At 40.9% G+C, this 24,204-nt stretch overlaps 1 protein-coding gene across 1 annotated transcript in view; it reads right to left on the minus strand.

Moving 5' to 3' along the window:
- Positions 1-8,296: 8,296 nt before the first annotated feature.
- The window catches only part of SAAL1 (serum amyloid A like 1), a 579,650-nt gene continuing 563,742 nt past the window's right edge, over positions 8,297-24,204 (minus strand). The window contains exon 13 of the mRNA XM_044059076.1: positions 8,297-9,021. Coding sequence (XP_043915011.1) covers positions 8,935-9,021 — 87 coding nt within the window. The 3' untranslated portion in view covers positions 8,297-8,934. The remainder of the gene's footprint in view (positions 9,022-24,204) is intronic.

Here is a 24,204-nt window from a genome sequence, read left to right on the forward strand (position 1 = left end):
CCAGCTATGTCTTAGTTTTTTCCTTAGCCTATCATGGTGTGGCATTGTTGTGGTGTTTTGATCTGTTTCCTCCATTAGTTTGCAATTACTTGTTACTCTTTATGCAATTTTGCACTGCAACTACATAATGTCCCACTACCCACCTATAATGAAAATCAGCACTAGCTCTAGATGGCTGTTGGATACTGAAGGTGTCTGAGGTACTACACCTGGATGTGCTTCATCCCCCAGTTTACTTGGCCCACTAACCTCCAGTGCATCCATTGCTGCCTTCAGCTAGCATGGATTTAAGAAATAAGGTAAAGTAGATAAAACCTTACCACTTTCACCTTACATAAATGAAACATGGGCAAAAACACATTCCATCTTCTTGTTTCTCCCTGTGCATGAAAGGGCAAGAATCTTGCACACAAACTGTTTATCCTCCACAGACATTTTTTTCCCACTGCATTAACAAAAAAAATAAAAAACAATAGATTTGGGAAGTCCCCAGGTCTCTGCTGAAAAGGAGTTTTCTGTCCAGTTGGACTTTTCTCAGTCAAAAATGCAAATAAATAAATTAAATAAATAAAAGTTTTGCATGTCCCAGATACTAATATAACATACTGTGAACTCTTTCTACTTCTAATCTTTCTTGCAAGAGCTCTGTGCTCACCAGTAGAATTGTGCATGCAGTTGAAAGTATCCTGATCCTTGTGTTTCTTGGGGATTAATGAAAATGTAGATTTTTTATGTGTGGATCTGACTTTGTAGACTGTTAGCTCTAACTGCAAAAGTTCAGGTTTACATTCATTTGTTATAAATCTGCTTGGCCTGGCCTAGCCCATATCACTCTTTAAACCATGCTTCTGATTCAAGTGTTCAGTGAAGGTGCTTTCCATTTCCTTTGTAAAATCCAAGGACTTCTTCATAAAATCAGAAAGTTTTGTATTAAGTATAACAAGTTTTAGTCTTAACATAGACAACAGATAATGTAATAACCTTACCACAGATAGTGTAGCAGCATCCATAAAAAATGTGTATTTCTCCAATAGTCAGAATTTCATTGCTGACTGCAGTGCAAGACATTTCTGGAGTCAGGCAAACAAGTCTTGAGTTCTAAATTATCTCTGCACTTTTTTCTCGTGTTTCTTTCAGATATCTGGCATTATAAACACACCAGAGCCATGTTTCAGCTGATAAGAATGATTGTGCATTAATCAAGGCCTTGTAGTTTACAGATACTTTTGACAGAGCAGATTAGGGTCGAGTCCTCAGTGCATTTATCTAGGGTAGTATTTTTCGGTCTATATCAGTTAGCTGAACTTACTGTTCATTGAATACCAATTTATTGACCTCTTTTTGTTGGAAGTCACAAATCAGTGTACAGGCTTTTAATTTAATTTTTTCCTAGAGCAAACCAATGGTTGGCTACCATCTGGAATTTGCCCTTTTCCCCACTGTAGTGCGATCTCGGAGTTGGTATACTTAGTTGGGGGGATGAAGGGGTGAAGCCCCCCACCTGGGTAGGTTTTAAGTTTTATGCTTTTTTCGTAGTCGCTAGGGTGGTCTATCATTGGTTTTCCCTAGGAAATACTTTGATTAAAAGTCTGTTTGCTGATTTCTGACTTCAACAAAAAGGGGTCAAACAAATAGGTATTCGATGAATAGTAAATTCGATTAAGTGATAAAGACCCGTATTTTTTGTAGCAGTGTAGAGGTCATTGATGAATATGTTGAAATATGTTCTACTACAGATCCTTGTGGGACACCAATTAGTTACTGGCAAGAAGGAGGGGAAATCATCTTTCCATTTCACTGCTTGTGCTGTTTTAGATACAGCTATAGAACCATTGCAGTGGAAAGCTAGAGAGCCATAAAGATTAGAGTTTATGTAAGAGTTTCATTATAACAGTAGTTGTGCTGTGATGAGGACAGAAGTCATGTTGGGTTGAAGACAGAACCTGGTTATGTATTAGATAGATGAGATGGGAAATTATGAAAGTTTGTCTATATGTGCACTTTAAAGACAGTATCTTGAAGAGTCACCATAATATTCTTAGCAAAGAACATCAAATATAATCAGGAGTGAAAGTACATAATGCCTATTCCTGCTGCTCTACTAACCATGTGGGTAGTACTGCAAGCTGCATATGCCAAGTGATAACTCACAGCAGACATAGTGATCATTTCAGCATTAATACATATTGTCTTATCTTCATAAACGTACTGCAGTACACACAACAGTAGCATCCTCCAAGAAGTCTGCAATAGCATTATGTTGTTGTGTCTTTCGGCTTTTCATGGTTAGGGGTCGCCACAGCGAAACTCCAGTCCGCTAATGATTGGCAGTATATTTTTACGTGCCAAGTTGCCAGCCCTGATGCACAACCTTCAACGAAGGTACGCCCATTCACGCATGTCTCCACACAGAAGACGCTCTAGCTGAGTATCGAACAGGACAATGTCTTATTGTGAGGTGACAACGCTACCGCAGCACCACCACCATAGTTACAATAGCATTATAAAGAACACAAATAACCACTTTCCTAGATGGCACAGAACTTTAGATTTCCTCTCCAAAGGATGAAAAGCATGGACCTGAGTTACAGGACTGCACGTTAGTGTGTCCTCAGATTATCATCAAGATAAGGATTCTCCACTCAGACAGTAAAATCCCTACAGAGTACAGAACAGAATATAATACAAATCTTATATGACATTGCAACTATAGTACAAGACTGCTCTTGTATGTCTCATGAGTGGTCGGTCATTTTACTCAACAGATACAGTGTCACAGGTAAATAATAACTTAATGACATGGGACAGAAAGTCATTAAACAGCTGGTATTCACAACAAGAACATTCCTTATATGACATCCAGTGGGCAAGCACCCATTGCTAACCTATAGAACTAAGAAATACTATTTACATTTCTGTTAGAAGATTCTCCATTTAGAATCACTGGGGAATCATTACTAGTACAAAGTGAGATTGCTAGGTAGAAAAAAATGCCAAAAAACAAGATGCAAGGATATCTGGGAAGTAAAGCTGCATACAATATGTATGAAGCAAACTATGAAGTTGTAACCAGTCTGTGTGAGCTCATACTACTCTCTATGAGAACTTAATCTGTATCTGAAAGTGAAGACTCTGCAAATAAAAGCTGGATGCTAACTTTAGGATAGATACATGTAAAGTTCTGTTTATCTGTGTTAACATGTTGCTAATTCATTAACAAGGACCCTGCTTTGGTAAAACTGCTCTAGGCCTGACACCTTTACTTAAATGCTTGCAAAAAGCTACATATATCTAAGTAATACTCCCAGTGTGTGCAATACATACTTCTGTATTAACTGCAATCCATTTTGGTGGGGATACTCTGTGAAAATCGAACTACTGAAGAGCAGTGAGTTGTGCAACTCCAAATACCACTCTGGGTGGTTCTAGCTTTGGACAAGATTCCTAAAGGTGTCCACAATAGATGGCATCACTCAAACGATATGTCTGATGTGATGATGTGGCGTAGTGCCAGCTATGCCAGACAGAATAGAGCATGGATGTATAACATATGCCAGCATAGCTAACTGGAATTTTGTAAAGAATTATATGTCATTTGTAAAGCTGCTTGTGTTAAAAATGTACCAACAGTGGGTCCTGCTGGACAGAAAAGAAATATACCTGTATGTCAGACTGTACTGTTAACTGTTGAAATTAATATATTGTAACAGAGGATACTGGAAAAGAAGAGGTTAATCTCAGTCCAGCTAACTTAAAAAATAGTCTGAAATTAATTTACCTGGTTTAGGCCATAAAGATTGTATCTTACAGTTCTGACTGCTGCCAGAGACAAAATGTCTGTGAAAACCAGGAATAGGAAACCTACTGTATATTCTCCTTAGGGTTGAACTAATTGCTACCCTGGAAGGGTGGAAGGTTTTGAAATGGTTTTGTACCTTCCACATGCTATAATACATCTTAGCAATGCTCTGTGTGTATATGATGACACATGTATGCTAGATTCTGGTTCATTTGCTATTAAAGGGGGTAGTGTAGGAAGCAGAAATCAGATGACTAGATGTGTGTGATGTCATTCTGTAATCCAGCCATGAAATTATGTTTAATACTAGATGAGAAAGAAGTCTCGGGGCAGTCTGTTTTTGAAAAAGAAGGACCACTCACCTACATTATCTTGCCTTGCTCTAGTAAGTGAACTTGGGGACAGTAATTCTTTAAAGCAGTCAGGAAAATATAGTAAGATTAGTTAAGTATTGTTTTTTCTGTATCTATGTGAATCTTTCCATTAGTGTTATTTTTAATATTTCTTATGACTGAAACTCCAGTGTTTATTGTAAATAGATATTTAGCATTTTCATATTCTTTTATTATTTATCATTAAATATATTTAAACTTTTCATTGTGGCTGGTCTTTTAGAGAATATGTTAACCTTTAAGAGTACTATTATTTATTTGGTGACACTGTGGCCACTCCTGAAAGCCTTGCTGCATTGGTCAAACACTACCATTTGTATTAGTATTAATTTTACTCAGTAAAATTGGGCACCCTTGTAAGAGCCTTAGAGTAGCTGGCTTTGGAGTGTTCTGGTGGCAATACCTACATTACAGTCTGGGTAGAGAGGTCATAGCTGGTATATCTGTGCCAGCCCTTCCCACGTGTGTGTGTGTGTGTGTGTGTGTGTGTGTGTGTGTGTGTGTGTGTCAGCTACTTGGAGCAGGGACACAGAGTACTGGTTTCACAGACAGGATGGTAGAGGACTTGGCTTGGAACACTCGGCTGAGGACTCAACTCTACAGCTGTGTTACTGTGGAGTCTTATTTGGGGCCTGGTGAGAGAGAGGGAAACCCAGCCCCAGGATGGGAGTGTGTTCCCTGTGTGCTCTTAAGGGAAATTGTGCTTGGTGTAGAGAGTTGCGTCTAAAAATAATGTGTGTATCTATCTTTTGCTCCAAGTGAACATCCCTCACTAGTGTCGGCAGTGAGGATTCAGGCTCCTTGGTTACTGGCCCAGAGGATTGATGTCACATCTGGTTTCAGGCTTATGTATTCTGCAAACACCTTTGAGGGAAGAACAACTTATCTTAAAAAGCTAGTCTCCCCTTTTTATGAAGTCTGTTAAGATTTCCTTAAAACCAGAGTCTACTGGAAAGAAGAGGCTCCTGCTCTATCCTTGACTACAGACACACTTTCATAAGCCATTTCTAAATCCTTGCAGATGTAGGCCTGTAAGACTCTTCTTTTTTCCCCAGTGGCTCCCCTGAAGCCAAAGAGGCCACAACTGTGTTCAGGGTCAATGGGTGAATGGAAGCTAGCAGCTGTGGTACATGGGAGAGCAAGACTGATGAATGATAATACAAGATGACTCTTCTATATAGCCTTATGTTGAAAACAGATGGAGCAAGTTCTCACCACCCAGCTGTTGTGCATAAGCCAGGAGTTCCTCAGGGACTACGGAAATACATTAACTGACACTGTCTTAGCTGGAGTGACCCAAAGACAGACTACACAGCTGACATCAGGGACACCAGTACTAAGAAGGCAGGTATCTGAAAGGATAAAAACTGACCTGAAGCAGGAAGGGAGTAGCCTGATAAAGGTGTTGGAAGGGCCAACCCTGGATGACCCAGTACTAGCCCTGATATACGGCAGACAACTGGGATACTAACACTAAAAAAAAAAAACAACAGTAGAGGTGACACCTAGAGCCACCCCAGGGTAGCCAACACAAATCAGCCTAAGCTTACTGGCAATACTGCAGTGCTTGAACTTAACCCAACACTTATGCTCTAATGGATAAGTTATACAAAGGTTTGGGTGCCTAGGAACAAGAAGCGAAGCTGGCTGGAGTGTCCTTTTGTACCCCGTTTTACCTCATAATCATTGGGTTACAGCTGATACAGATTGATGCTGGTGTCTAACAAACAGGAAGATGCAGAAAGGTGAACCCAGTGCCAGACCCACCAAGCAGAAGGCTACACAAGCCTAAGAACAGGCTTTTAATGAAGACAGCAGAATCACTGTACAGCAACTGTGGAATGTTGGCTTCTACTGCTACCCCCTTGGAAGACTAAGAACTTTAGGTGAAGCTATTACATGCTAAGCCATTATCTGGCTAGGAAATGGAAGGGATTCTGATGTCTGTTTTTTGGGATGCTTTCTATGGTCTTATGTGCTTTAATCTATAATAATGCTCCTTGCTTTCCTTCTTCTTGGTCAGAACAGAAAGAAGCCTTTTCTCTGTAAGAGAGATCTGTGAGGCCTTATATTAATGCCAAAAGTTGAAATCACTTAGTTACAAAACTGACAGGTTTTAAAATCATACTCAATGCCTACACAAGAAAGACAAACTGTGGTCATCAACAAGTGGAAATTATTTGCAACAAGAGTATTTTTTTTCATTCATGGGCTAGCTGCCTTATGAGTTATTTTCAACAGCCAAGTTTCCCCTCAAAGGTGAGATTCACACACATACCTTGTGTCTGTGAGGTAAACACCTTAGCCATTATACCAACTCTCATATTACTTTATGAAGCCCAAGTGGTGAAGAAAAGGAACACTATGGAAAACTATTGAAAAGTTCTCTAAACCCTAACAGAGGAACAGATACTTCCTGGGTTCTAGTTATAAGTTTCACAATGACTGTAGGGAAATGCATAAATATTCTTTTTGAATGAAAAGGAAAATCAATATATGTAATACTGATATTGTTAGCCATGATTATCATTAATAATTATTCATTTATTTATTTAACAAATTGTTTATTTCTATACATGTTATTGCTACTGTTGTCACTCAGGCATTGGATACATAGGGCTTATGCACCAAAGTTATAAATGCTGCTTTCACATATGTCTGTGTATTAATCATGTTACCTCCTAGTACATCATTGAATAGCATGCAACAAAAATACTGAAAAATAAGGGGCATTAAGCTATACCACTTAAAAGATGCATCCTGGCTTCAACAAAATGCATGTGATTAAGGTATGTCTTCCTAGCAAAATGACCTCTGGAATATTCAGAAACAAATATGCAACAAAAGCATGCAACCTATCTGCTAAACATCTGCCTTCAGCACAGCCATCAACTCATACAATCTCTGAGCCGATACACAAAGCTATATGCCATTCTGTTTCTTAGACAATAAGATGTCAAAAGGTGAGAAAGAGGTTAAAAAAAAGAAAGTGGTCTCTACAATTCCCTCTTCTTTCAGGATGTGCCATTAATTAAAAAGATAATGCACTGTGGTAAGGTAAACAGCTAGTGAAAGGCTGGACTTCATCAACTGCAGAGACAGAACAAAGAAAATTCCAAACCTTCTCTGTCCTGAAAAGATATACAATGAAGTGGAACTGAACTCAGTCATTTTGGGTCAGTCACTCTGAGCCATTCTGTTCTGTCAGACTTTACATCAGTCATCCAGAGACTCCAGACTTTCAGATATTCACCTTCTTGCTCCAGTCATATTTGCTGCAGTTTGCAGACAGGCACCAAAAGGGCCTTGCTGAAGGATTGACATAGCTTCAACACTCTGAAAAAGGAAACAAAGATGGTGATATTGCATCTTGCCAGCTCTGGAACTGGCAAATGCAAAAAGTAGCTCTATTGTCAGTGAAGGAAGGTGGAGTGTGCCAGACAGAGGCATTTAACCAGGATTACTTTCAAACGAACTGGACTTTAGACAAGAGAAGCCAGGATCCTAGTGCTCGGAAGTATCACTCACACTTTGTGGATCTCCGCAAAGAGAGAGAGTCGACAAATAATTATTTCACAATGCCCATAAAGGACCAAAAGGCTTTATCCCTGGAATCTCATATTCGGTTTGACCACTTGGTATGTTGCATGCCTTAGCATACTGCCAAGAACTACTTTAGGTAATTCAAAGTTTTTCTGACTTTCATGGTGCACAGCAAATTGACTGATGCCTACTAGAAATTAAGTTAATAACTGAATTCTTAAGTGCTAATAAATTTTATTTTTATACAAAATTCAACTTGGTGTATGTTAGCTGTTTTAAGTTTGGCTTGATTGTAACTTAGAACAACGGGTCTTGGAAAATAGGACAAAATACGGGTAAGACCCAGTTTATTCTCGCCCACAGACAAATGCATTGCTTATAATATAAAGTATTTCATTCCTGCCTAATTGTTCTGACAGAAAGAACTGGGATTCTGGGAATGACCTAAGGGTTTAGTACAAACTAAGATCCTTCAGCATTTTATATTATATACATAAGTTCCTCTGTAATTAGCAGCTCAAGGTGTTCATAGTTGAATAAAATTCCCAACAAACCCACTGAATACAGGCCTACTGATGTTTAATACACATATAGAAAAATATAAATCAAAGCACTCAAGAAGGAGGTAGCAAAATAATCGCAATTCTATGATGATTATCTTGAAAATATAGGAACCACGTTATGTTTGATAATGGTAGCATCTTTTAATGTGTTTTTGTCTGAGGTACCAGAAGAGATCAGCTGCAATGTAATATCCAATTTTCAGCAGAATCCTGCTTCTAGTAAACGTCTCCGCTGTGATAGTGTCAACAACTCTTGTTTACAGGTATCATGCATATTCAACTGTCAAGAACCTTGAACCTGACATTTAGTTTCAGTTCCTTTTACAGAACAGCATCAGGCATAATGAAATTATGAGACTTGTTCCGTGTTGCACCTTAACAACCGAGCTATATCACCTCCGGTCTTTCATCTTTAAACTATATTTTAAAAGATTGTGTAAGAGTGACATACTCAGGCTATCTTTCTGAAGATATGTTGTCCACTCATTTCTTTGATGTGCCTTCATCTGCATATTTGAAGATCTATGTGAATCTGTAACAGCATTCATCAGAGAAGCCTTTAACAGTACAAAAAAAAAATAAGGTCTTCTCCTCTGTGTTCTCTTTCCCTTGGCTTTCATGCCACATACTCTTGTTTTTATGGTTTCAGAGAGGGGAATTCCTTTCCTAAACTGCTGGCAACACCATGATCTACAGCATCAAGAACAGCAATAAAGATCTTCACCTGAAAAAAAGAAAGAAAAGTCAAAATAAGTAAAAAAAGAGGAACAGAAGCCCACATTCACTGTTACTCAGTTTGTGTCAAATGGACTAATGAGTGATCTCCTTGAACGTCTTCCTGCCTGCCAGATAAAATCGTTTATCATAGAAAAAAGCAGTTTCTGACTCATTTCATAGTCTCTCCCATAGACAACTGTTAGCTGTGGTGAAATTAGGTACTTACTAGATATTACAAACTGTAAAATTACTGACAGATGCTAACTTATTTTCCATTTCACTATGTTACCACAGTGGCACTATCTGCTTGGAACAAATGCTGAAGGATAAAAAATAGGCTTTTTTTCTTTAAACATTAACAGTACATTTGCAATAAAGGTCTGAATTTCAAAATACTAACTTTTATATACAAGATTTTCCACTAATTGCACACTAAAAACCTAAAATACATACAGCTCGCATAATGTCCTTTGGGTCAGATGTGAAACCAATGATCCTTTCGCAACTATATTTGTTCATCGATGGACTGATCCACTCAAGCAACTGGAAGTTAAAATTGGTGAAATATTTGAAAGCTTTGTAAGTTACATAAAAAAGTACAATTACCCTCAATAATCTGTCACTGCCAGCTTCAATTTCAGTTTGCAGTTGGTTCTGAAGCAGAAACAAATCTTAATAAAGAAAAGCAAAGTATTTCTAGCAGTTATGAACAAGATCATTTTTTAAAGAGATAATAGTAAGAATAAGTTCACAGAACAGAAGTCTTGCAGCCAGTACAAAACTAGTCTCTTTAGGTCATTCTGCAACTGCAGTTTAAAATGTTAATACTTTTTTCAAGTTTAAGAAACTCATTTGAGACAAATTTGTAAAAAACATGGTGTGAAAATTTCATTTATTGACAGAAGAGACAGAAAATATTAGCTTTGTTGGAAGAAATGGTCAGTCAGATGGAACAGGAAGTACAAGTTCAACCAAAGGGAGGCGACAAAGACACCAAAAAGTTTTTGAAGAATCTAACTCAATAAAAAGTGAGCAGAGTACTGGAGGAACTTAAACATGCTCTTCAGCATTTAACTGGAGTGTTGGCTTGACTCGTATGATGGTCGAAGGAGCTAAAGTTGAGGATACTTTGTTTTTGTACAAACAAGCTGCCATTACACCATTGACTAGATTAGTGCTGGAATGAAAAATCTCCATTGAACTGAATAGGCTTCTCACTAAGGTGGAAGTTTGACCTGTTAGAGGGGACTACATACTGTGGCAGTACCCAGGATCAAGCCAGATCGCCTGCAGTACAAAGTTCCATATATAGGTAGAGGTGTACTACTGGCTTAGGGAGTCAGGGGGCCTGGGACCATGAACATGCATGGTTCGATGTAGTATAAGTCATTCCCCAAATCCCTGTGGGGATGGACTGCAATGTTCTGTTTTCAAAAACAAACTTAATTCCCTGGTGGACTAGTGGCCCTGCAAGACAATCCACTCATCTTGTACTGGGAGAACGCAGGTATGCTACCCTACTGATGCATCTCCTGCACCAGACAGCCACATGGCCATGCAGCTCCACCTGTGTGTCAGTAATACCAGGTCTGACATACTGCTGGAGAACATTGGCTGACCCACTGAGTCCTTGAGTAAGTTTGGGCTATGCTAAGAATAGTTAATGATATTCTATAACATAGAATGTGACAGGATCTCAGTACCTGTTCCTGACATATTGAGACTCCCTTCAATTCACTACCTCAAGGTACTGAACGTCCTATTTTTTGCCCCTTATGACATCATCAGAAGGTACCACCAAATGACACAGAATTAGGAAGTAACTGGACAACTGCTCGACAAACAGTACATGCAAACATATACTTAAATTTAATAAATATAACTTCATTGATGTAAATGAAGTGAAAATTACACCTCACACATTTTCATGTTGTATGAACACTGCATTTGTTTCTATCCTCTCTGTATCTCCCATCATGCTTTGCGACATTTAAATATCTTTCCCGGCATCTTGCGCCATTTTTGCTTCCCTTGTCTCTCTACTGTCTCCACACATCTCCCAGGTCTGGGTGTTGTGCCGTTCTGTAAATAGTTGTTACAGTTAACTTGTTATACAGTTTGTGATGTTGCAACTTTAAAATAAGGTAACAGTTTCTGTTATTATCAAACCTCTTGTAGTCGTAGAACCTTCAGATAGTCAAGTCCTAAATTGATGGCCTTTTGGGAAACTAGTTTTGTCTGAGACAGATGTCTTTCTGAGAATTATTCATTGCCTAGTGTGCCGGTAATATTTTCTAGTCTATCATTGTCCACTCAGGTCACACATGCCTTACATCCTCATATATTTGCTCTAGGCACTTAAGTGTATAAATTGGATAATTAAAACTGTGGTCCATTTCTTTTCTCTATCTCGGGCACTAGTAGTCAATGGTACATACTGTTAACTATGTGCTGCACTCCAAATCACTGAGTAATTACTAATACTATATAATCTGCGACTTGCAACTAAGTGTGTGAAATGTTATACATTAGCTTCTGCTATCTGCAAGATGGTTTAGGTAGTAAAGCATATTTTAATCATTAACAATGCCGCTTTATATGGGCTTTTCATTTCTTCTTTCTAGTACCAAAACATATTTTAAACTGTTTCTGCTGGTGTGAGCAGCTTGTAATGTAAAGTTGTTACAAAATGCGCTAAGGGATTTCAGCTGCCTAAATGCTGCTCTGGCTTTTCACTCTGTAAATCACCGCTATATATTTGTTATTCTAGCTGGCGTTTTTTTTTTTTTTCTTAGTCAATTTACATCTCTGTATACACTGTTATCTGCGCTGCTCACAGGTATTTATTTTCAGATGCTGGAGTTATCTATACAAATTTAACCTGATATAATAACTTCTCATTTTGTTTATATGCTGATTCTTTGCTAACGTATTTATGCCTTCTTTTTGTATATTATTTATTTACTTGCTCTCTCCTCTTCTCCTTTTTATTCTCCTAAAATTTGCCTTCCTACCTTATTTCTTTTACTTAGGTAACAGTCTATTGTTTCTTTTTACTGTAACTCCCACTGTAACTTGCCTAACCCCTTCTCTGGTCTCTTTAATCCCTGTGTTAACATTTGTATTCACTGACTAACTAATGCGTAATGTTCTCCTATTCTTCCTGTTTTCTAGGGTGATACTGCTGCTATAACCTTCAGTAAGGAATTAATTCACCACCCAGCCTGAAATGAACTTCACCTCCTCAATCCAGCCCAACACTGCCTACACCTTTTATGATATCTCCAGTTATTGTATGTTTCTCAGTGGCTCTTTTTGTTTGGCTTGTATTTCCACACCTTCTACAGTATTTATACTTACTGTAAGCACAACACCAAACCCCTTATCTTTTTCCTCACCCCCATATCTCTTTTACCAAAATCTCCACTCCGAATAATCTCTCAATTCACCCCTTCCCTCTAACTCTTTGCTCTTAGACTGTAGTTATTTCCCTTCCCACCCCAACTATGTCTCCCCCAAACCTAAAGTACTCCAACAGCCTCCAACTTATTATACTTTCCACTCTTTTTTTCTATCTCACCTTCATTGCCACCTGTTATCAGTGCTCCTTAACACACAGACACTACTCACCCACTAGTTCCTACTTCCAATCCAACCTCTCTGTCGGCCCATTCTTTCTCTATATCCCCTTCACTTTTTCATTTTTCTGACTACGCCTTGCATAAACTAAACTTGTTTCCACTACCCACACTCCCCCCCTCAAAAGTAAAATAAAAAAATATTTGTATGATAACCACCTCATATATGTCTCAAAATATTCATCCTAATCCTACTATTTTCAAGTGACATTCACCCCAACCCAGGACCTGACCACAACTCCCCACTTGCCACTTACTCCTCTCACCCTATCTCTACTCCCAGTACAACCTCTCAGTCTCTCAAACTCAAATAAGTTAAAACCCTATCTATTCTACTTATAAACATTCAAAGTATCATGAACAAAAATACCCCATTTTCATGCATGTATCTCCCTACACACTCCAGATATTCTCACCCTCTCTGAAACCTGGCTTAAAACTTACATATCAGACTCAGTATTTCTTCCCCAGGCTATAACATCTTCCAACAAGACAGACTAGAAAAAAAAAGGTGGAGGTGTTGTTATTCTCTACTCAGCTCTCCTTCTACCCTCTACCAATTCCGCTTCCCAACTTCCACCCTGCTGAGGTTCTCATTGTCAAATGTAAACTGAACAATCACAAAAACTAGCTATAGCATCTATTTACATCCCCCCAGGCAATAACATCCCTGTCTGGAAATACCTTCTCTCCTGGATCTCTCAAACCATCTCTTATGAAACAGTTGTCTTGGGTGACGTTAACATTGACTGGAGTACTCTTGGCATGATTCTCCCAACACCTCTATTAACCTCTATGGTTTCTCCCAGCTAATCACAACCTCTACTTGTCTAAATAAACACTCAAATCTGGCTCCATTCTAGACTGGGTCATCATCTCCAATCCTAACCTCTATCACAACCCCCTCTACCCTACCTGATACCCTAAGTGACCACCACCCCACCTGCATACTTAGACACTCACCTCAACTGCACAAATGCCAGCAATACAAGGACTGCCGTAAACTCTCCAGTTTCAACCCAGATACCTTCAACCACTTGCTCTCCTCAACTAATTGGTCCTTCCTTTACAACCTCCCCTTGGAGGATGCAGTCATGGCAAGCAACAATATATTTCTAGACACACACAACTCCCTCACTCCCAACAGAAAACTAAGAATCAAAAGTCTCTATGCCCCCTGGTTAACTAAAGTCACTAGAACCATTAAGAGCAAGAGGGATTGTGTGTGGAAAAAAATGGAAAAAATCCAAATTTTCCACCGATCTTCAAACTTATAGAGAAGTCTGCAATTTAACCAACAAAAGGTCACCCTCAACAAGCAGAACTTTTTTCATAAACCACTAAGCAACCCCCACAACAACACCCAAAAATTGTGACAATCTGTTAATAAGCTGCTACATCCTGGTACCCCATCATCACCCAACCCTTGTCCAAATAAGTCTTCCGCAGATACAGCTACCTTTCTAAATTCCTTCTTCATTGAGTCTAGCCGTAATCTAACCAAAAATGACACTATTACCAACACCACACCCTCCATCTACTCAAACATCCCCTTTTTCTTTTAAACCCATCCCTACATCTTATATCAAATCACTTCTTGCCAAACTTAAAACATGTTCACCATCAGTCAACAACCTTCCTCCTCAATTTCTATTGCTTACCCCAGCTCCAATTTGAACTGCGGTGGTGGTGCTGCGGTAGCGTTGTCACCTCACAGTTAGACGTTGCCCGTTCGATTCTCAGTTAGAGCGTCTTCTGTGTATTGACATGCATGGATGGGCATTCCTTTGTTGAAGGTTGTGCATTAGGCCCGGCAAGCCAGCACGTAAAAATCAACTGACAATCATTAGCGGACCGGAGTTCCGCTGTGGCGACCCCTAACCGGGAAAAGTCGAAAGAAGAAGAAGAATAAGACCCCAGCTCCAATTTAGTAAATAGATCCATCAAACAAAACATTGTGCCTGACATCTGGAAAAAATTTTATGTCATACCACTACACAAAGGCAGTATCTCAACTGACCCCTCACATTTCATACTGACTGCCATCTTATCTCCCCTATCAAAAATCCTAGAAAAATGTATTCATAAACAGCTCCTCAATCACCTTCTGCTTGAAAATCACTGTTCCCCCACACAGCACACCCAAAACACAGTACAACTACTGCTCTGACATCCTTCACAAATGCTATCACCTACTCTTGTGACAATAATAAGTTAGTCTATTGCCTATTTCTGGATCTCTCCAAAGCTTTTGGCACTCTCTCACACAGACTACTACTATCCAAACTAACTACTTTAATGTCTCTAACACTGTTCTTTCATGGTTCTCCAGCTACCTCTCTAATAGATTCCAAGCAGTTAAATGGCAATCTAATCTCTCTCCCTTGTTACATGTATTACAGGTACAGACAGGGGTACCACAAGGCTCCATCCTTGGACCCCTACTATTCAATATCTTTATTAATTACCTCCATTCTTCCTCTCCACTCTTTTCAGTTACACAGTATGCTGATGATTCCACAATCATCTCCTTCTTCTTTCGGCTGCTCCCATTAGGGGTCGCCACAGCAGATCAACTGTTTCCATTTCCTCCTGTCCTCTGCATCTTGCTCTGTCACACCAACCACCTGCATATCCTCTCTCACCACATCCATAAACCTTATCTTAGGCCTTCCTCTTTTCCTGTTACCTGGCAGCTTCATCCTTAGCATCTTTTTCCCAATATACTCTGCATCCCTCCTCAGAACATGTCCAAACCAACGTAATCTTGCCTCTCTGGCTTTGTCTCCAAACCTTCCAACCTGGGCTGACCCTCTAATATACTTATTCCTAATCCTGTCCATCCTCGTCACACCCAGTGCAAATCTTAACATCTTCAACTCTGCCACGTCAAGCTCTGACTCCTGCCTTTTTGTCAATGTCACTGTCTCCAACCTGTATAACATAGCTGGTCTCACTACCCTCTTGTAGACCTTCCCTTTCACTCTTACTGGTACTCGTCTGTCACAAATTACTCCTGACACTCTTCTCCACCCACTCCATCCTGCCTGTACTCTCTTCTTCACCTCTCTTCCACACTCACCATTACTCTGAACTGTTGATCCCAAGTACTTAAACTCATTCACCTTCGCCACCTCTACTCCGTGCATCCTCACGATTCCTCTATCCTTCCTCTCATTCACACACATATATTCTGTCTTAGTCCTGCTGACCTTCATTCCTCTTCTCTCTAGAGCATATCTCCACCTCTCCAGGGCTGCCTCCACCTGTTCCCTACTCTCACTACAGATCACAATGTCATCTGCAAACATCATAGTCCATGGGGACTCCTGTCTGATCTCATCTGTCAACCTGTCCATCACCATTGCAAATAAGAAAGGGCTCAGAGCTGATCCTTGATGTAATCCCACCTCCACCTTAAATGCATCCATCATTCCCACCGCAGAACTCACCGCTGTCACACTACCCTCGTACATATCTTGTACCACTCTTACATACTTCTCTGACACTCCCGACTTCCTCATACAATACCACAACTCCTCTCTAGGCACCCTGTCATATGCTTTCTCTAAATCCACACAGACACAATGCAACTCCTTCTGACCTTCTCTGTACTTCTCCATTAAGACTCTCAGAGCAAACATCGCATCTGTAGTGCTCTTTCCTGGCATGAAACCATACTGCTGATCACTAAATCATCACCTCCCTTCTTAACCTAGCTTCCACTACTCTTTCGCATAACTTCATGCTGTGACTGATCAGTTTAATCCCTCTGTAGTTACTACAGCTCTGCACATCACCCTTAATCTCCTGCTCTGACAATATCTCTCATCCTCAAATCCTCAGCCAAAAGTCTTTGCATTCAATCAAAAAATGATTAACTTCCAACCGTCTGTTTAACCCTAAGAAAACAAAACTTCTCTTATTCCTCCTCAAAACTCTCAAACATCTTAAACCTACCTTTACTATCTCCTCCCTAAATAACACTATCATTTCTGCTGAACCTCACACAAAACTCCTTAGAGTTATTATTGATGTCCAGCTAATGTTTGATCTACATACTCAACAGTCCATTAAAAAGACTCATCAAAAGTTAGGCCTTGTATATAGACACAAAAAAATTCCTCACAAATGTTTCTAAGCTCTCCCTTGCATAATCTTTTTTACTCCCCCTTTATGCAGCCCCTATTCTTACACACCTCCAATCCAACCTTTTGTCAAAAGTGGAACTCACCTACAATAAAATTGCTAGATTCGCCTCTAACCTCCCCTACTGCTCTCACCACTGCCTATCCTTAAAAAACTGCAGGCTGCAATTTCATCATCAGATCCAGCTTCCTCAGTTTCTCATGGCTCATTCTGTCTTACAAGAACCCTAATCCAGCCCCTCCCTCTCTTCTCTCATCCATGCCTACACTCCCAGCTGAGCCCTCCATAGCACACAACAGCATCTTCTGAAAGTATATGCACCCAATAAAAATATCAGCAAAATCCTCTACATTTACTCTGTGGCAAATTCCTGGAATAAACTAATGCTTTGTGTTTGATCCATCACAAACCCTACATCTTTTAAAACAGCTCTCAGAGATGCCCTTTGTAACTCATAGTCATGTTCATGCAATCACCCAACTTAAAACTATATTCCTCTTTACTCCTCCAATACTCCTATAATAATCCTGCAATAATCTCTCTCCACCGTCTCTCTTTCTAAAGTGACCTGTGTCTTGGCATTTCCTCTGGTATATAATGTACATTTTTTTATATTATTGGTCTTCCACTCTATTATACATGTATGTCAGTTTTTTGTTTAGTTTTCTTCTTCTCAGTACAGTATATAACTTTTGAACGTTATTGTGTATTAAGTCATTGGTCGTGTTCTAGCTTTTTTTTCTGTTTACTTTAAAAGTTATAGCTTAATCTGTCATTAGATTACTTTTGCTATATGTAATACTTGGAGCTTTTCTCCTTGGGCCAATGCTGAAAAAGGGCTGCCGCCCAGTCGAACTAACCCAGTTAACAAATGTCAAACAAATAAATATTTTAGAAACAGAATGCCCACTTTACGTGATGAAAATAAAATACAGAAAAAGAGGCAAACAAAACCTTGGTGCATAATCTTTAAATATGTTTCACTTCCACTTCATATTTATATGGAATACTGTGGAACATGTACCCAACTAGCATTGATCTTTTCCTGCTGTTTAATCTTGATTTTAAACTTTCTGATGAGAAACTGATGGTCCAAGCCACAGTCAGCTCTAGACTTTGTTTTGCTGTCTATATAGTGGTCTTCCATCTCGGACTATAAAGTACTTATCAGTCTTAATCTTGATGCTGACCATGTGGTGATATTCTTGGATAAAGCCATCTTTTAGGCTGTTGAAAGAGAGCGTTTGCTATGTCCAGTGAGCTATCATGTCAGAATTCTTCTAATTTAAGCTTCACTTCATACGCTACAGTCAAATCTTGCCAATTATTCCAGTTATTCTCTGACCACCAACATTAGCGTTCCAATTAACTATGATGAATGTAATATATTTATTTTAAGAAATATCCAGAATGTGTTTCAGATCCTGAAAAAGTGGGCATCAACCACCATGAAAAACTTTTCAAAGGCAAACTTCATGTTACATAAGACCAATGTGGAAAGGTTCACAGCCCCCATGCTAAAGGACAACGCTGTCCAAGCTGCTGAATCCCTTACAAAGGCACTCTATGAGCACCTGCAAGAATGCATGGATCGTGCTATCCCAAGCAAAACCAAGACTCACTCCTCCAAAAAAAGGAAACCAGTCTGGTGGACCTCTGCCATAAACAAGCTATACAATAGAAAGAGGAAACTAGTGCAGAAAAGAGTAAAATCCCAAGAAGGAAAGACATCCCTGATCAGTATCAGCAAGAAACTACGATCACTCATAAAATCATCCAAGGCTAGCTTCGAAAGAAAAATTGCCAAGGACTCCAAAGATAACCACAAAGCGTTCTTTAGCTTTTAGATCTGGTCTGAGTTAGTGCAGAATGGCACAAAATACACTGAACCGACTGATATTGCCAACATTCTGGCAGACAGGTCTAGTGCAAACTTCACCCCCTTCTCACCCCCTAAAGGGCCCATAACCATACCAGAAGAATGTAGTGCCCTGGCAATCACTGACACAGGTTAAAACAGCCCTATCCAAAGCCAAAACTACAGCTTCAATGGGACCAGATGGTGTCCCAGGCTGTGTCTTACACGAGCTCCAAAATGAACTAACCCCTCACCTAAACACACTGTTCAAACTCAGCCTCTCTACAGGCTATGTACCCATAGAGTGGCACACAGCAATAGTTATCCCGCTCCACAAAGGTAGAGCCACAACGGACCCCGGGAACTATCGCACCATAAGCCTGACTAGCCTGGTCTGCAAGGCTATGGAGCACGTCATCATGGAATTCATTAACAGAGACATTGGGAACCCTCAAACTTTGGATCCTACCCAGTTTGGCTTTTGTTAAGGTTAAGGATCATGCCTCCTAAACCTGGTGGACTTCACTGAGACAGTTACCAAGGCTTTAGACGAGGGAAAGGAGTTCCACACAGCTTACCTATACCTCACAAAGGCTTTCAACACCATTCCCCATTCTGGTATTATAGACAAGCTCACCAGCCTGAAAATAAACCCCTACATCACGAGATGGGTTGCCAGTTGGCTCACAGACAGAACCCACATGGTGCGAGTTGCAGGCTCTAGGTCTCACTCTAAACCAGTTACAAGTGGCGTCCTCCAGGGCTCAGTCCTGGGACCCCTCCTGTTCAATATATACTTGTCAGAGGTAGAGGCAAGAACAGGAACACTATGGCTGACCAAGTTCGCAGATGACTGCAAACTGGGGGCCATAACTGACTCTCTGGCTGATACAGACATGTTCCAGAAGGGTCTCACTGAGACGGATACCTGGTGTCAAAATCATGGCCTCAAGCTAAATGCCAAAGTCATCCCCTTTGGAAAAAACAAAGTGCCCGCAAACTACCACATACGTGGTAGTCCCCTAAATACAGAAAATGTAATAAGGGATCTGGGGACCCAAGTAGATAGTAATCTCTCCTTTGATAATCATATTGCCAAGGTGGTTAGAAAATCCTTCTATGTGGCCCACCTAATCAAAAAGAGTTTGCATCTAGAACAAAAGAGGTTATTGTGCCCCTCTACTCATCACTCATCAGACCCATCATAGAGTACAATGCCCCATTTGGGATGCACCTTACAAGACACCTGCAACAGCTGGAAAGACCACAGAAGTACCTCACCAAGAGGATTACTGGCCTCAAACATATGCCCTATGCAGCTCGACTGAAGAAACTCCAGCTGTACTCAGTTGCATACCGCTTACTCAGAGGTGATCTCTGATTGACATACAAGGCCATTCCCAACCCAAAACTGATGGACATGCTCCACCTAAAAAAAAAACAAATCCCCAAGAGCCACATGGTCTAGGGATCTAAACCTCACCACAATGATAAATAGGACGTGCTGGAGGGATAGATTCCTGTCCCAGAGACTCTCCATGCTCTGGAAAGTACAGTTTTGTACCTACCATAAATGTAGATGTTCGAGTGCTCATACAGCTGCAGTCATAACAGATGGGTTATCCTGCCGTCAGGCGGGTCCTCGGTCGGCCGAATTCCAAAGTCTTGGTCCGGCGTCAGTTGTCGTCGCTTCTTCCCTGATGTCAGTGCGGCAGGGGTATAAAAGAGGCAGCCGACGCCATATTCTTCAGTTTTTCTTGCCCCAGATGTCAGGTGCCCCCAAAAGGTAGGCAAATATAATGTTATGCAAAGATGCAATGTTCATAAATCAAAAACAGTAGTTGCAAGCAAATACACCATAAAAGAATACCCCCAAAAGGTTATATGAAAAGTGTTTGTCATAAGGCCTGTCCTAAGAGGGGAATGGAGGGAGGGAAACCTGGACTGCAGCTGTATGAGCACTCGAACATCTACATTTATGGTAGGTACAAAACTGTACTATGTTCATCGTACATACAGCTGCAGTCATAACAGATGGGTAGAATCCCAAAGCTAAGTAAGGGTGGTAGTCACTAAGTGGAACTAGGAGGAGCTAGGATGCCCTGCAGGACTGCCGTGGCAAAGCCCGCTCTAGATTTTGAGTATAGTGAGAGGTGATAGTGCTTGGAGAAAGTGTGCACTGAACTCCAGGTGGCTACTTCCAAAATGTCCTTGGTTGGGACCCCCCTGAGGAAGGCTGCAGAGGTAGCTGTGGCTCTGGTGGAGTGGGATCTGATGCATGCAGGCACAGTTTTTCCATGAAATGAGTAACAAAAGTGCATGCAGTGGGCTATCCATTTTGAAATTGTCTGTTTGGAAATAGCCTTTCCCTGAGCACCTGCTGCATAGGACACAAAGAGTTGCTCAGATTTCCTGAATGGCTTTGTTCTGTCCAAATAGTAACAAAGTTGTCTGTGAATGTCCTAGGAATGTAGTAGTCTTTCCCCTTTGTGTTGTGGATTAGGATAAAAGGTAGGTAAGTGGATAGTCTGATTCAAAGCTACACTGGATACTACCTTTGGCATAAAGGTAGGGTTGGTTCATAAGGAAACTCTATCCTGATGGAAAATGATGAATGGTTGCACAGCCATGAGGGCCTGTAGCTCCGAAACCCTGTGTGCTGAGGTGATAGCCAGAAGAAAGACTGTTTTCCATGACAAGTACTGTAACTCTGTTGAAGAAGCTGGCTCGAATGGAGGAAGGGTCAGCTTTTCCAATACGAAGTTGAGGTCCCAAGCAGGGACTGGTGGTTTCCTTGGGGGTTTTATATTCTTTGCCCCTCTGAGGAACTGCCTTAAGAGAGGGTGAGAGAATAAAGGAGGATCTGTGTTGTATTGTGCAGAAATGGCTGAAGCGTGGATCTTGATGGAGGAGAAGGAAAGTCCATTGTTTAACATCTCAGCTAGGTACTGTAAAATTTGAAGTATATTTATTACCCAAGGATTCTGTCCCTTTTCTTGATTCCAGGCACAAAATCGCTTCCATTTGGCGGAGTAGGCCTTTCTAGTAGAGGGTCATCTGGCCTCCAAGATGACATCCTGCACCTCCTTGGAGAGGAGAAACTGTTGGGAAATCAAGGAATTCTCCATGCAGCTAGATTTAGTTTTGAGATTGCTGTGAAGGGTTTTGTAGTTGTGCTGGGACAACAGAAGGGAGACTAGAGGTAGGATCCATGGTGGGGAATGTGTCAGGCTCTTCAGGAGCAGATACGAGTGTTGTCTTGGCCAGTCTGGAGCAATGAGAATCATTTTTGGCCTCTCTGCTCTGGCTTTCAATAGAACTTTGGGCAGCAGAGGAAGAGGCGGGAAGGCATAGACTGTCAATGTTGCCCAATTGAAGGAAAGTGCGTCCACTTTCCAGGCCTGTGGATGATAGGTCCTTGAACAAAATTTTTTCAACTGGCAATTTCTGTGGGTAGCAAAGAGATCTATGTCTGGCTGTCCCCATGCCTGAGTTATCTTTGTGAAAACTTGAGGATGCAACTTCCATTCGTGCGGATCTGTCATATTTCTGCTTAGGTTGTCTGCCAGTGTGTTTTCCTTCCCTGGCAGGAATTGTGCCTGTAGTTGAATTTGCAATTCCAGTGCTGTGTTCCATAGGGTCATGGCTTGCCTGCACAGGGGGTATGAATGAGTTCCCCCGTTTGTTTATGTACCACATCACTGTGGTGTTGTCTGTCCTTATCAATAGCTGGCCTGGATGCAGTAGGTCTTTGAAGGTCATAATAGCCTTTTGCATGGCTAGCATTTCCTTTTGGTTGATGTGAAGGTGCTTCTCTTTTCGGGTCCATTTTTGCTGAATGCACTGTCTGTCATGTGTGCTCCCCAGGTGTAGTCTGAGGCGTCTGTTGTGATGATTTGAGTTGCTTGAGGTACACAGAAAGGGAGACCTGTGTTTCTTTGGCAAGCTTGAGTCCACCACAAAAATTCCTTTTGAAGGCATGGAATGAGTGGTATAATTGCTTCCAAGCTGTGGCTGTGATGAGACCATAAGTTTTTCAGGTACCATTGAAGTTTCCTCATATGCAGCTTTGCACATGGGATTAGTAGGATGCAAGATGCCATGAATCCCAGAGCCTGCAAGACTTTCCTTGCAGTTAGCCTGGTGTAAGTTGCCATTTTTCTGAAGTATTGAGACACTTGCCCTTGCTTGTCTGGCGTGAGGTAGGCCATCTGGGTGGTTGTATCCAAGCTGGCACCCAGGAAAATTATTTGTTGAGAGGATATTAGTTTTGATTTCTTTTTGTTGACTGTGTATCCCAGGAAGTTCAACAGTTTTATTACAAACGCCAGGTGCTGCAGTAGTATGTCCTTGCTGTCCGCTTGGATCAGGCAGTCGTCCAGATATGGGTAGATTTGTATCCCTTGTAGTCTGCAGAAGGCGATTACTGATGCCAGGCATTTCGTAAACACTCTGGGTGCAGTAGATAAGCCAAAGGGCAATGCAGAGAATTGGTAATGGGTTGAACCTGCAAGAAATCTGAGCTATCTTCTGCAATCTTGTCTGATAGGGACATGCAGGTATGCCTCCTTGAGGTCCAATGTTACCAGCCAAGACTCCTTGCCCAGCATGGGAAGAAGCTGCTGTAATGTGAGCATCTTGAATTTTGGCACCTGTAGATATGTGTTTAGGATGGATAGGTCTAAGATAGGTCTCCAATCTTTGTCTTTCCTCGGTACCAGGAATAGTCTGGAATAAAACCCTTGACCTTGTTCTTTTGCAGGTACCTCTTGAATTGCTTTCATGTCCATGAGAGCTGAAACTTGTTTTTGTGCCTCTGCCCTTTGATTTTGTGGCAGGTTTGGCATGCCTCTCATTTTTGGAAGGGTGTGAAAGTGGAACCTGTAGCCTATGTCTATAATGTCCAGAATCCATTTGTCTTTTGTAACAATATGTCAGTTTTTTGAGAATAATGTCAGTTTTCCGCCCAAAGGTGCTGCCATTAAAGCTTTGCTTGGCAGGTGTAGGGGGAAGTCATTGTGTCTGTTTTCTAAAAGACTGTGATCTATCTTCTGCACCTCTTGGGGTTGCTGCTTGCCACTGTCTGGCTCTGAAAGATCCTTGAGGTTGCCCTCTACCCCTTGGGTGCCTGTATCTGCCCCTTTGAGGTCTGTCTGTGGCTGGAAAGGACCAATTTTTTGAAGGCCAGTTTCTGCTGAAACATGGAGGCTGTACCTGCAGGAAATCTTTCACTGTTTGCATTGATTTCGCTTTTTCCTCCATTTTCTTTAGCACCTCCTCAGCTTTAACACCAAACAATACATCTTTTTGAAGAGGTGCATCTAATAATTTAGCTTTGACATGATCTGGTAAGGTTTGCTCTTTGAGCCAAGCATGCCTACGTATAACAGACCCCGTAACAGCAGCTCTACATGAGGCCTCTAAAGCATTAAAACCACACTGCAAGGTATATTTACCCACTTGCTCTGCACCATGCAACAAATCCTGCAACTCTTTTAAATCTGGCTGTTCTGGTTGTGTCATCTTGCTTTTCAGTTGAGATAAC

The sequence above is a fragment of the Protopterus annectens genome, chromosome 17.part0 (genome assembly GCF_019279795.1).
Source record: "Protopterus annectens isolate FY-2018-M chromosome 17.part0, PAN1.0, whole genome shotgun sequence".
Taxonomy (NCBI): Eukaryota; Metazoa; Chordata; order Ceratodontiformes; family Protopteridae; genus Protopterus; species Protopterus annectens.